This window comes from Microtus ochrogaster, linkage group LG2 (genome assembly GCF_000317375.1).
Source record: "Microtus ochrogaster isolate Prairie Vole_2 linkage group LG2, MicOch1.0, whole genome shotgun sequence".
NCBI lineage: Eukaryota > Metazoa > Chordata > Mammalia > Rodentia > Cricetidae > Microtus > Microtus ochrogaster.
Genome location: NC_022028.1, coordinates 22932768 through 22944319, shown reverse-complemented (window position 1 = coordinate 22944319; position 11552 = coordinate 22932768). Strand labels below are relative to the sequence as shown.

Genomic DNA, 11552 nt, shown 5'->3' with positions numbered 1-11552 from the left:
CCTGCCTCTGCCTCCCAAGTGCTGGGATTGAAGGCGTGAGCCACCACCGCCCGGCGACATAAATTTTTTAACACAGTATTAGTTACATGATCTCATATCAATACACCAGAATATCCTTTCCTTTAATGAATTTATTTTAACCAGCACAAATGTGCACACTGATTATAAGCTTTAAAGTGTAGAGAAGAATATGGCATAAATTTTTAATACCAAATGAAAATCATGGGAGGGGGACAATTTCTTTTTATTAATTAAGCGTTGGTAGAAATGATTTTTAAATAAGTTTAACTTAATATTTGTATTAATTTCAAGGAAAAGACCATTTCAGGCATGAAGAATATCATTGCTGAGATGGAACAGGCATCAAGGTAAATCATTAAAAATACTCGAGCATATACTGGAAGCAAATACTATTTATGTCTGAAAATTGAGGGACTTATCTGATATATCAGTACCTCTGAGTTTAGTAGGGTCTTAGGATGGCATGGGCAGTAAAGGAGAGGATTATGTTCACCAAGAGAAATAAAGAGAAAGGCTTCTGACACAGGAATAATGGTAAAGAACCACAGTCTGTGTTCGAAAGCTTCTTGAACTACCAGTAGGTGAGTGTTGTTGGGACCTCAACTATAAGAGAAGTGAAGAAGGGACCAGAGAAATGGTTCAGCTGTTACAGGCACATTCTGCTCTGGTAGAGGACCCAAGTTCAGTTCCCAGCACCCGTATGGTGGTCCACACTCTTCTGACCTGCAGCAGGCATGCATGTGGTACATGTACACACATACAGGCAAAACATTCATACTCCAGAAATGAAATCAATCTTGGGGGAAAAGGAGTAAAGGAAGAGAAACCAAACATGTGAGAAGGCCTATACAATACACAGGTGAGTCTTGATTTTCATCCTTTGGGAAGTAAAGACTATTAAAATGCTTTAATTTTTAAGGTAGTTTTCACTGAATTATCCAGAATGAAGAGGTAGTAAATTTTTAGAAGTGGTAAGGGGGAACAGAAGGGATGAGGTCTTTATAATGAGGGACTTGAGGGAAATGTCAGGTTTCCAGGTCTCCTTGCATATGACAGGAGGAGTGTTCAGGGAAGATGACTTTAGCTCTAAATTTAAAGAGCCCATGAGACCTTGTAGACATGTCTGGGAAGGACGAGTCTGAGATGCTAACAAGGGGCTAATCCTAGAGACAGTGATCCTGCAGTTTACATGGTGCTGGGAGCCATATTAGGCAGGGTTCTCTAGATGAACAGAACCGAACAGAGGCTGGGTCTTCCATCAGTGGCTATCTGCTTGCTACAGGAGCAGGGAACTCAGTAACTGCTCAGGCTGTAGCAGCTTGAGCCAGCGTTGGCCTAGAGCTCCTGAGAGAACTGCTGGTGTTCATTCTACATTCAGTGACCAAAGAAGTTGAAGTCTATGACAGCAGCAGCAGCTGTGGCTGCCCACATACAGGAAAAGGGGTGGGGGCGGGAATGGGGGCCAGACAACACTTTTTTCCTGGAAGAGCTGTTTAGAGGGTGCTGCCCACTTTGAGGAAGGCCCTCCTTCAGTCAGTTAAGCTTCTCTGGAAACACTATCACAGACGTGCCCAGAATATGTTTCCTAGGGTGTTTAAGTGTTATCAAGTTGATAAGACCAGCTGTCACAACTCCGCTCTTTACCAACTTGACACACAATCACATCTAACGTCTTTCTTAAATTTTAGATGAAGACTGTAACAAGGCCATAAGTCCAGGTGATATGATATAACTATCCCATGTCTAACGGAAAATGCACTAATTCTTTTTCCAGAAAAATGTCAGAGTCCCTTGAGAAATGCTTACTTTTTAAGTAACTCACAACTTAAGTTTGATAGTATAGATATAATGACACTTAAGTTCTGAAAGCAACTCAATGTTGCATTACATGCTAAAGCTATAAGACAGGAAAGAAAAACAGATCTGCTTAATATATATGTATACACATACACACAACAACAACAAAACACCCAGGAAATATGTATAATTACAGTTCTGATTTCTGTATCTAGTACTATGGCAGAAGCTAATAACTGATAAAGTACTATTCATTCTGCATTTCCTCCACCTTAAAAAAAAACCTCAGCAAATCTGGGGCTTTTTATTTTGGGGGCATGACCCAAACTTTCACTACTGAAGGACCTGTGGTTTTGGCCATCCTACCTAGGTTGAGTTGCAGCTTCCCATTGGCTGTAGTCACAGGGCATTCTAACACTAAATGCCCTAAAAGACTTGGTTTCAGACATGTTGTTACTGTGTTTCATTGTGGGCTGCTAGTAAGTTCTCCCTGGAAGTCTGAATCAACCACTCCTAATCCTTTAACTCATTTGACTCAGGAGCCCAAAGTGGCCAGGGGATGCCTTAGCTTCTAGATCAGTGGAACGGTTCATGTACCTCCTGGTTGAAACACTCTCCCCTCTCTGGACCCAAAGCTCATTAGGCCAGCAGAACATAAGGTTGTGGGAATAGGAAGCAGACATTCTTCAGTGGATCAGTAGGGATGGTGGTGAGTGGTGCCACTCTCGTTTCCATTTCTTAATTCTCGGTCCATGAGTCCTGACTCAAGGGAGATAGTACCATATATTGGACACTGATTCAGAACATATACACCCCTAGCCCTCTGGGCTGTTGCCACATAGTTGGTGCTAGAACTCCATATTTAAAAGGCTATTCCACTGCTCTGTCAAGCCAGCTGCTTCAGGATGGTTGGCAACAAGGTAAGACCAGTGGATTCCATGAGCATAAGCCAACTGTTGAATTTCTTTGACTGTCAAATAAATTCCCTGGTCTGAAGTATTGCTGTGTGGAATACGACAAAAGAGGATAGGGCATTTTGTAAGCATTATATGCAGGAAAAGTAAATCTATAAGCAGAACAAATAGGTTTCAATAGGACAAAATGCTGTTTTTTCCCCCTAATGTAAGTAATCCAACATAGTAAGAGCCAGCTTTGGTTAGCACTAGTCCCTTTAAGGAAATTCATGTTTACAGTTCTGTTTCTTTACAATCATTCCTGATATCAAAACCTTTATTATTCAGGGTTTGCTAGAGCAGTGGTTCTCAACCTTTGGACCATGACCCACACATATAGCATATCATATATGCTGCATATCATATATTTACATTATAATTCATAACAGTAGCAAAATCATAGTTATGAAATAGCAATGAAATAATTGTATGTTTGGGGGGGTCCCACAACTTGAGGAACTGTATTAAAGGGTTAACAACATTAGGAAAGTTAAGAACCACTGCTGTAGAGGAGTGTAACCAATAGAATGTATATATGTATATTAAGTATATATGTATATTAAAGGGAAATTGCCTTACATGCTAGGAGCTGAGTATTCCAGAAGTGGCAGTCTGTGTACCAGAAGGGCATGGAACTTGGCACCTACCCACCCCAAGACACTGGATGTCTCACCAGATTGGTGCTGGGGCCCTGGAACTCCCTGCAGAGCCACTAATGTTGAGATTGTATTGGAAGGAGGCAGTGAAAAAAGTGAGATGGCAGTAGAGGAGGGAGGGAGGCGGCAGGCATGAGTGCGCGCTCAGAAGGGCAGGTAGTGTGTGCACTGACTCTCCTTCTCTGGCCTTTGGAAAGCCTACTGGAAGATACTGTCCTCTTTGAGAATGGGTCTCACCCAATCACTTAACCCTCTCTGGAGCCACGCTCACAGACACAGGAGGGTGTGTCTCATATTTTAAATCCTTGTTGAGTTGAAAATTAAGAATCGTTCAAGAGTCATGGACATGACAAGGGTTTCTCTGAAAAGTAGGGCTAAAAAGAGAAGGATGAGGTATTCGCTCTAAAAACAACTCTTCAGAGCACAGAGGAGAGGACTCTGCAGGAGGAGAGTCAGTCATAATAGCTAGAAGTGTGAAGAAGGCCTTCCTGTTAAGTGTTGGAGATTTTGAGATATAGGTACATCAGTGACTTATATTTACTTAGTGCACTTTTCATAGTGAAACTGTAAATGTGCTCTTTGTAGTGGTTCCTTTAAATGTACACATTCTCAAACCTTCGGTTCTCATTCTAACTGTCCATCTTCTGACTTGTGAGAATTTGTTGTTCTATTTCAGTAAAATATCTCTTCTTATGTACTATTTGATTTGTGGAATAGACAGTCTACTGAAGCCCTAATTATGTGTGAACAAGATATTTCCAGAATGCGCCGGCAATTGGATGAAACAAACGACGAACTGGGTCAGATTGCCAGGGAAAGAGATATCTTGGCTCATGAAAGTGATAACCTTCAAGAACAGTTTAGCAAAGCCAAACAAGAAAACCAGGTATACTTGCTCCCAGACTCTTTGAGGAAGAAAAAAATGTATTTCTTCTGAGGCACAGCCCTCATTTCATCCTGTAGAAAAGCAGACTCTGCAACTAGCAATTCTTGTTTTTTACTTTTATAACAGATTATGTCATATAATTTCTAGATGAAATTCTCAGACATAAAGTATTAGCTATTAAAGAGAAAGGAATGGGAATATTATGGATTTGTTTTAAACCTTAGAAAAACTGCCATACCAAAGGGTAAGTATTTTAATTAAACAAAACAAACGAGGATTAAAAGCTATGAGAAATTTTAAAATGGGCCTATTTATAGTGGACTACAAACTTTTGTATTTAAATATTCTATGTAGATTATGGTACAGTTTTGGGATCTTTTTAGCACTATGATACTTTTTAGGGAAATTCTACTTTTGACTTTGTAAGGCAATATATTTTAGTCTGACAGTCTTCGTTTACAATACTATTATTTCAAGTTGAACTTTTAAAATGTTTTAAAAAACATTTTATTTTTGAAAAAAATAGAAAGCCAAATGAAAGAGGCTGGTGATGTATCTCAGTTAGTAGGGTGTTTGTTTGTTAAGCAGACATGATTCCTGTAACCATACAAAACCAGGTGTGTTGCTGGATGCCTCTAGTCCCAGCACTCAGGAGGTAGAAGCAGGAGGACCAGAAGCCCAAGGTCATCCTTGGCTGCAAATCAATTTGGGGTCAGTTCGGGATACTTGAGTTACAGTTACTATTGACATTTAATATACACTTCTGCTTATTTCATAGAAATTCAAAATTGTAATACTGTTTGTCTTAATTACTGTTCTATTGCTGTGATGAAACACCATGATCAAGGCAAACTAATAAAAGGAAGTATAATTGGGGGCCTTTCTTACAGTTTCAGAGTTCGTCATGGAAGAGAGGGTAGTAACAGGCAGGCAGGCAGGCAGGCAGGCATGGTCTTGGGGAAGTAGCTAATAGCTTACATCCTGATCCACAGCCAGCAGGTAGAGAGGACAAGATTGGTCCTGGCAAGGGCTTTTGAAACCTAAAACCCATCCCCATTGACATACCTTCTCCAACAAGGCCACACTCCCAACCCTTCACAAACAGTTCCACTAGCTGGGGACAAGCATTCAAACACAGGAGCCTATGGGGGGCATTGTCATCCAAACTACCACACTGCCTTTACAAATACTTTTTTTTTTATTTTGATTTTCAAGACAGGGTTTCTCTGTGGCTTTGGAGCCTGTCCTGGAACTAGCTCTGTAGACCAGGCTGGTCTCGAACGCACAGAGATCTACCTGCCTCTGCCTCCCGAGTGCTGGGATTAAAGGCATGTGCCACCACCGCCCGGCTTACAAATACTTTTTAAATGTTAGTGGAATAAAAACTGTGCTACTTTATACCATGTCCTTTCTATGTGAAGAACCAGGTATCTAAGGCTCACATGGGGTTAGCTCTTCTTGCTAGATTATACTATCATGTAGTTTAAATTCCATGAATTTTTTTTTAAGTTTTTTGAGACAGGGTTTCTCTGTAGCTTTGGAGTCCTAGAACTGGCTCTTGTAGACCAGGCTGACCTCCAACTTACAGAGATTAGCCTGCTTCTGCCTCCCAAGTGCTGGAATTAAAGGCATGTGCCAGTACTGCCCAGAAAATTTCATGAATCTTATAATCTGTAAAACTGAATGGCAAATGAGACGTTTACTATTGTGTCCAGAATGTCACTTACTAGCTTGTGACGATATAAATTTTCCTGCTTTGTTAAACTGCATACTTAGGATTGGCCACCAGAAAAAAATTGGCATCAAAAGAATTTACATATGTTCCAAGGTAGTTTTTTTTTCTTCCTTTGGGTCATATAAGAAAGGTTGCTAGTTTTTCTGTAAACTATAGACTGAAACTTTAGGAAGTTTTATTCTTAATATCACATCTTTTAAACAGAAATATAAGTTCATTATAGGACTTTTTTTTCTTAAAGGATAAAATGAAAAATAAATATCTTCACGTGTCTTTACTATCTAGTTAGTGTTATGTTAACTTTTAACATGTATTTTTCTGATTTCATAGCAATTTACAATTGTAAATAGAATGTTTTATATTTCAAATACAGAGAATGTCTTTCTTCTTTTTATGAATATTTGAAAGTGCCTAAATACATTTCTGTGTTAATGGTTCACAGAGTTTCTTTGTGAAAATTTTTTTACAGTAAATAATACATGGAAATACCCATTCCTTAGCACAGTTGAAGCTTTAACTCTTCAGTAACTTGATAGACAAAACACTATCCCATTGTCTTAATTAGCATATCTTTGGTTACTAGTGAAGTTTATTTTAGTGTTACCAACTTATGCCCCTTATGATAGCTTGTCTCTCTGGGTTCTTTGCCTGTTTTCTATTGGGCTTCTGTTCCTTTACCACTTTCACATATGTGTTTATATCGTTGTTATATTAATTTTATATAATCAGTTTCAAATATTTAAAGTCTACATGTTCTTATATATAGAAATTTTTATTTATTATAGTCAAATCTAGCTATCTTTTTTCCATAGGCACTGTCCAAGAAATTGAATGATACTCATAATGAACTCAATGATATAAAACAGAAGGTCCAGGATACAAATTTGGAGGTTAACAAGCTGAAGAACATATTAAAGTCAGAGGTACAAATGCACATTTTTTTCCTTGCTCATGGTACTTCCAATTTTTCATAAGACTTAACTTAGTGATCTATTACACTCATCAGACTAGTGAATCAAGTCTTTATTTAATCAAATATTATAGTTTTGACTGTGACAGATTAACTATATACTTTTAGAATCACCTGTCCCAAAAGATCACTCAAGAACTTGTATATTTTAGTGTGCTAAATTCACAGTACACTCTCAAGGCAAGTAGAGTCTTCTTAACTGAAGAACATGGGGCACAAAATGCTGCATTTTCTGTTAAAACTGACAAAAGTGGCTTATCCTGACTGTTTGACAGGGCAGAATGGATCACACTGTTATTAAACCCCTGTTTCTTAGAACAATTTGCATATTTTAGTCACTATTTGACCAGTCATGTGTGTGTGTGAGACTTCAGAGATCCCCAAATGTAGATACGTGTGTCAGCTCTACAATGCACAGTTTGTCTCAGGACAATTTTATCTAAGTACATCAGATAAAATGTCTATGTTAGCATCTTGTGGCCTTAGATTTAAAAAGATCTTTTCCCCGTCTATTGCACTAAAGTTCTTCCTCTCAAGACTCAGAAGTTCCAAAGCTCTGAACTTTATCATTATCATAGATGTGGTGTTATCCACACAAGACTAAAAGCGTGAGTGGAAACTTTACTTCCCTCAATGGCTTATTTTAGTTAACATATAATTTAATATCTGTATACCAACATATTCTGAACCTTTGCTCATAGTGTACATAAATGCATTTTTAAGGACTTAGAGAGGTAAAACATTCTTAGGACTCCTAGGTTGTTCCCATCACCTTCAGGAGCTTTGGAACTTCTAAGTCTTGAGAGGAAGAACTTTAGTGCAATAGACGGGGAAAAGATCTTTTTAAATCTAAGGCCACAAGATGGCAATATTAACTGGGTCATAATCAGTTTCTTACTAGTAGGTAATTTTAACTGGGAGAACATACATTTGATTAGAAAGGGTGGGGTGTTAATTTGTTATACTTTGGTTATTTCATTTAGCTCAGGATTTCTGATATAGAAATATAGTATTAACAAGAAGGACAATGTTCCTGATATTAGTGAAATTATAACTGAAGTTTAAAGAGCAAGTTAGGCAAACCACAGTCTAAAGTTTTTTCTTTCTGTGCATGTGTTCTATGTGAGTGTGTATGTGTCTGTACATGAGTGCAGGTGCCTGAAAAGACTAGATCTACCTTGAGCTGGAGCTACAAGAAGTTGTGAGCTGCCCAACATGGTGGCTAGGAATCAAACTTGGGTCTTTTACAAGAGCAGTATAATCACTTAACTGCCGAGCCATCTCTCCAGCCCCTAATATATGATTTTGAAGTAGTTATTAATGGCTACTTAACATGGTATATTATTTATGGAACTGAATTTTTCCCTATAGAAAGCAAGTCCTACTTAAACTAATTCATTTATGGTATCACTTTGACAATTTAAAAAAATCTAGTTCCAAGAAATGTAGATACAGCTCAGTGGTAAAACACTTACCTAGCATGTACAAAGTCCTAGATCCAATCCCTGCACTGCCCAAACAATCCTGTACTGTATGTACAACTTCTACACGAGTTATATGATTAGCATACATTTGATAGTTTACTTCTGAGCAGTTTCTGACAACTTAATAGAAGCAAGCCAAAAAGAGGTTATAGTCTGTGACCAAGAAAATTAAGCCTCAGGGTTTCAAGATGTGGCTTAGAGGTGAAGAGCACTCTTAGTTCAGAGGATCCAAGTTCAGTGTCCAGAACCCAAGTCAACTCCAGGGGACCCCAAACCTCTGGTTTCTAATGGCATCAGCACTCAACATGCACGTGCACATACACACACAGTTAAAAATAATAATAATAAATCTTATCAGAAATTGACGCTTAACCATATGAAAGAATGTAGAAACTCTGGCCAGTACACCTCCATAAAGTGGTGGAGAGCAAGGGAATGCCGATGAGAAGGTTAGCAGCTCAGAGCCGCTGGAGTCGGCCAACAGTCACGGGGTAAGACTCTCTTAAGAAGCACAAGAACATTTTGTCCAAGTCCTGAAGATAAGGACACTCTCCTGAGTGGGTACCTGTGGAGCAGATGGAATAGCACTTCTTTATGTTCCTAACAGGATGGCCATCTTTCTAGGTTAGGGTAAGTAGGATCTCTTCAAGATTATTTGTGAGTGATTTCCCAGGGGTCCAGATACAGTGTTCAATAAACACTTTATGTTAGTTACCTTTAAAGTTTGACAATAATACCTGAGATTTGCTTTTTAGGAATCTGAGAACCGGCAAATAATGGAACAACTCCGAAAAGCCAACGAAGATGCTGAAAACTGGGAAAATAAAGCCCGTCAATCAGAGGCAGATAACAATACCCTCAAATTGGAACTTATCACTGCTGAAGCAGAGGGCAACAGACTAAAAGAAAAAGTTGATGCCCTTAACAGAGAGGTTGAGCAAGTAAGTTTGTTGAAATGTGCTTACAGCACATCCTGTATCATATTTAAGGGAGCTTTCTTTGGCTTTTCATAAGTTTAATATATTGACAAGCAGTTTAATTATGTAATGCACTGTAAATTATAGCCTGTTATTTTCCTATCCACCTTGGTTCTTTTAGGTACCTGCAACCAGAATAATTTATGGCATTTTTTTTCTTAAATTGGGAACTGTTTCAAACAAAAAGAATAAAATTTTTGAAAAATAATAAAACAGATCTATTTCTGTCCTGCAGATGTAATAATATTAGCATATTGCCACACTTACTTATATATATCTTTGTTTAAAGAAACAAAATATCAGAGGCAAGAGCAGTGGTTCAGTGGGGTGAGAACTTTTGCTAATCACCTAGAGGACCTGAGATCCATTCCCGGGAGCAACATGCAGTGGCTCCTACCAACTGTAATTCCAGATTCAGTAGATTGACTCCTTCTTCTGGCCTCCATGGATACCAGCATTCATGTGGCGTGTGTGTGCGCATACACACACATAAACACAAATAAATGAAAAGAAACCAGACATTAAAACTGCAACTTTTCACCCCCATAGTGTGTGCATATAGATTTTATATTATTCTAGCTGCTTTTTATGACTTCACACTCTTTCTATGCACCAATAAAGGATTATGTTTTCTGTTTTCAAGTCAGTTTTGTGTGTATGTATACATACATACAAATATATACATATATATGTATATATTTGATTTTTCAAGACAGGGTTTCTCTGTAGTTTTGGAGCCTGTCCTGGAACTAGCTCTTGTAGACCAGGCTGGCCTTGAACTCACAGAGATCCATCTGCCTCTGCCTCTACCTCCCGACTGCTGGGATTAAAGGCGTGCTCCACCACTGCCTGGCAGTTTTGTATATTTGTGTGTACAAGTCAGTGTGTTGGCATGTATGTGTGGAGGCCGAGGTTGACATCTGGTATCCTTCAATCATTTTCATTTTTTTTTTTGAGACAGGGTCTCTTGAACCTAGAGTTGGGAATTCATCTAGATTGGCTAGCAGCAAGCCCCAGGACTGTCTTTGCTTTCCCAGATGTGCTCCACCATGCCTGGCTTTTTCTTTTTAAGCGTAGTTTCTGCAAGGTCAAACTCAGGTCCCCATGTTTGCATGGCAAGCATTTCACTGACTGAGTTATCTTCCCAGACCTCTCTCCTTTCACTCCCTCTCTCCCTTTCCGTGTATGTGTTTTAAGATTTTATTTGTACTTTCAATTGTGCATGTGTGAGACTGTGTGCGCGTGCGCATGCGCATGTGTGAGAAGAGGGAGGAGGAGGATATTTGTGCACATTAGTACAGTGCCATGGACATGAGAAGAGCGTGTTGGAGGCCCTGGAATTGAAGTTGCCGGTGACTGTCAGAGCCTGAGTTGGGTGCTGGAAGTCAGACTTCTCTTCAGTGTGAGTCATACCTACAGTCAGCACGTTTTCATTGACCAGACCTGGGGATCTGGGTCTGTGTCAGGTACCTGCCTAGCACACTTGGAGGCCCTAATTCATCCCTGGCACTGCAAATAATTTTAAGTGATAAAACCTACTAAATATCTATTTGCAACTACCCATTTTAAGGTCAGTAACAATTTTAAAATCTGTTTTGTTACACACATACTTCAAACAGTGGCATATATTAATTGTTTAAATATTTTCTTGCTTAAATTATTCTCATATTAAGGATTTATATTTTCACCCTTTTTTATAGTAAAATTTTCTGTAACAAACATTCTTTTTTATTTCTCTTGGCTCTGTTTCTTTAGGTGTATGTCTGGAAGCAAATACTGAATCTAAGACACACACAATTTTTCTTAGTTTATCAAACTGCCTTCTAAAAGTTTACTCTTGCCAGAAACCATGGGTTATCATTTGCTTAAATACTACTTTCAATATTATCAGCCTCTAATTTTTTCCACAGTTGTGTTTTATGTATAAGTGAAATTAAGTGTCTTTTTATGCTTCTTAAAAAAAAAAACTATTTAGGGGGGCTGGAGAGATGGCTCAGAGGTTAAGAGCACTGGCTGCTCTTCCAGAGGTCCTGAGTTCAATTCCCAGCAACTACATGGTGGCTCACAACCATC

General features: G+C 38.7%; 1 protein-coding gene across 1 annotated transcript in view; it reads left to right on the top strand.

Moving 5' to 3' along the window:
- Positions 1 to 11552, top strand: part of Tsga10 (testis specific 10) — a 92698-nt gene that overhangs the window by 56754 nt on the left and 24392 nt on the right. Inside the window, exons 12-15 of the mRNA XM_013351078.2 lie at positions 313 to 368; positions 4145 to 4313; positions 6861 to 6971; positions 9258 to 9443. Of these exons, the coding sequence (XP_013206532.1) occupies positions 313 to 368; positions 4145 to 4313; positions 6861 to 6971; positions 9258 to 9443 (522 nt within the window). The remainder of the gene's footprint in view (positions 1 to 312; positions 369 to 4144; positions 4314 to 6860; positions 6972 to 9257; positions 9444 to 11552) is intronic.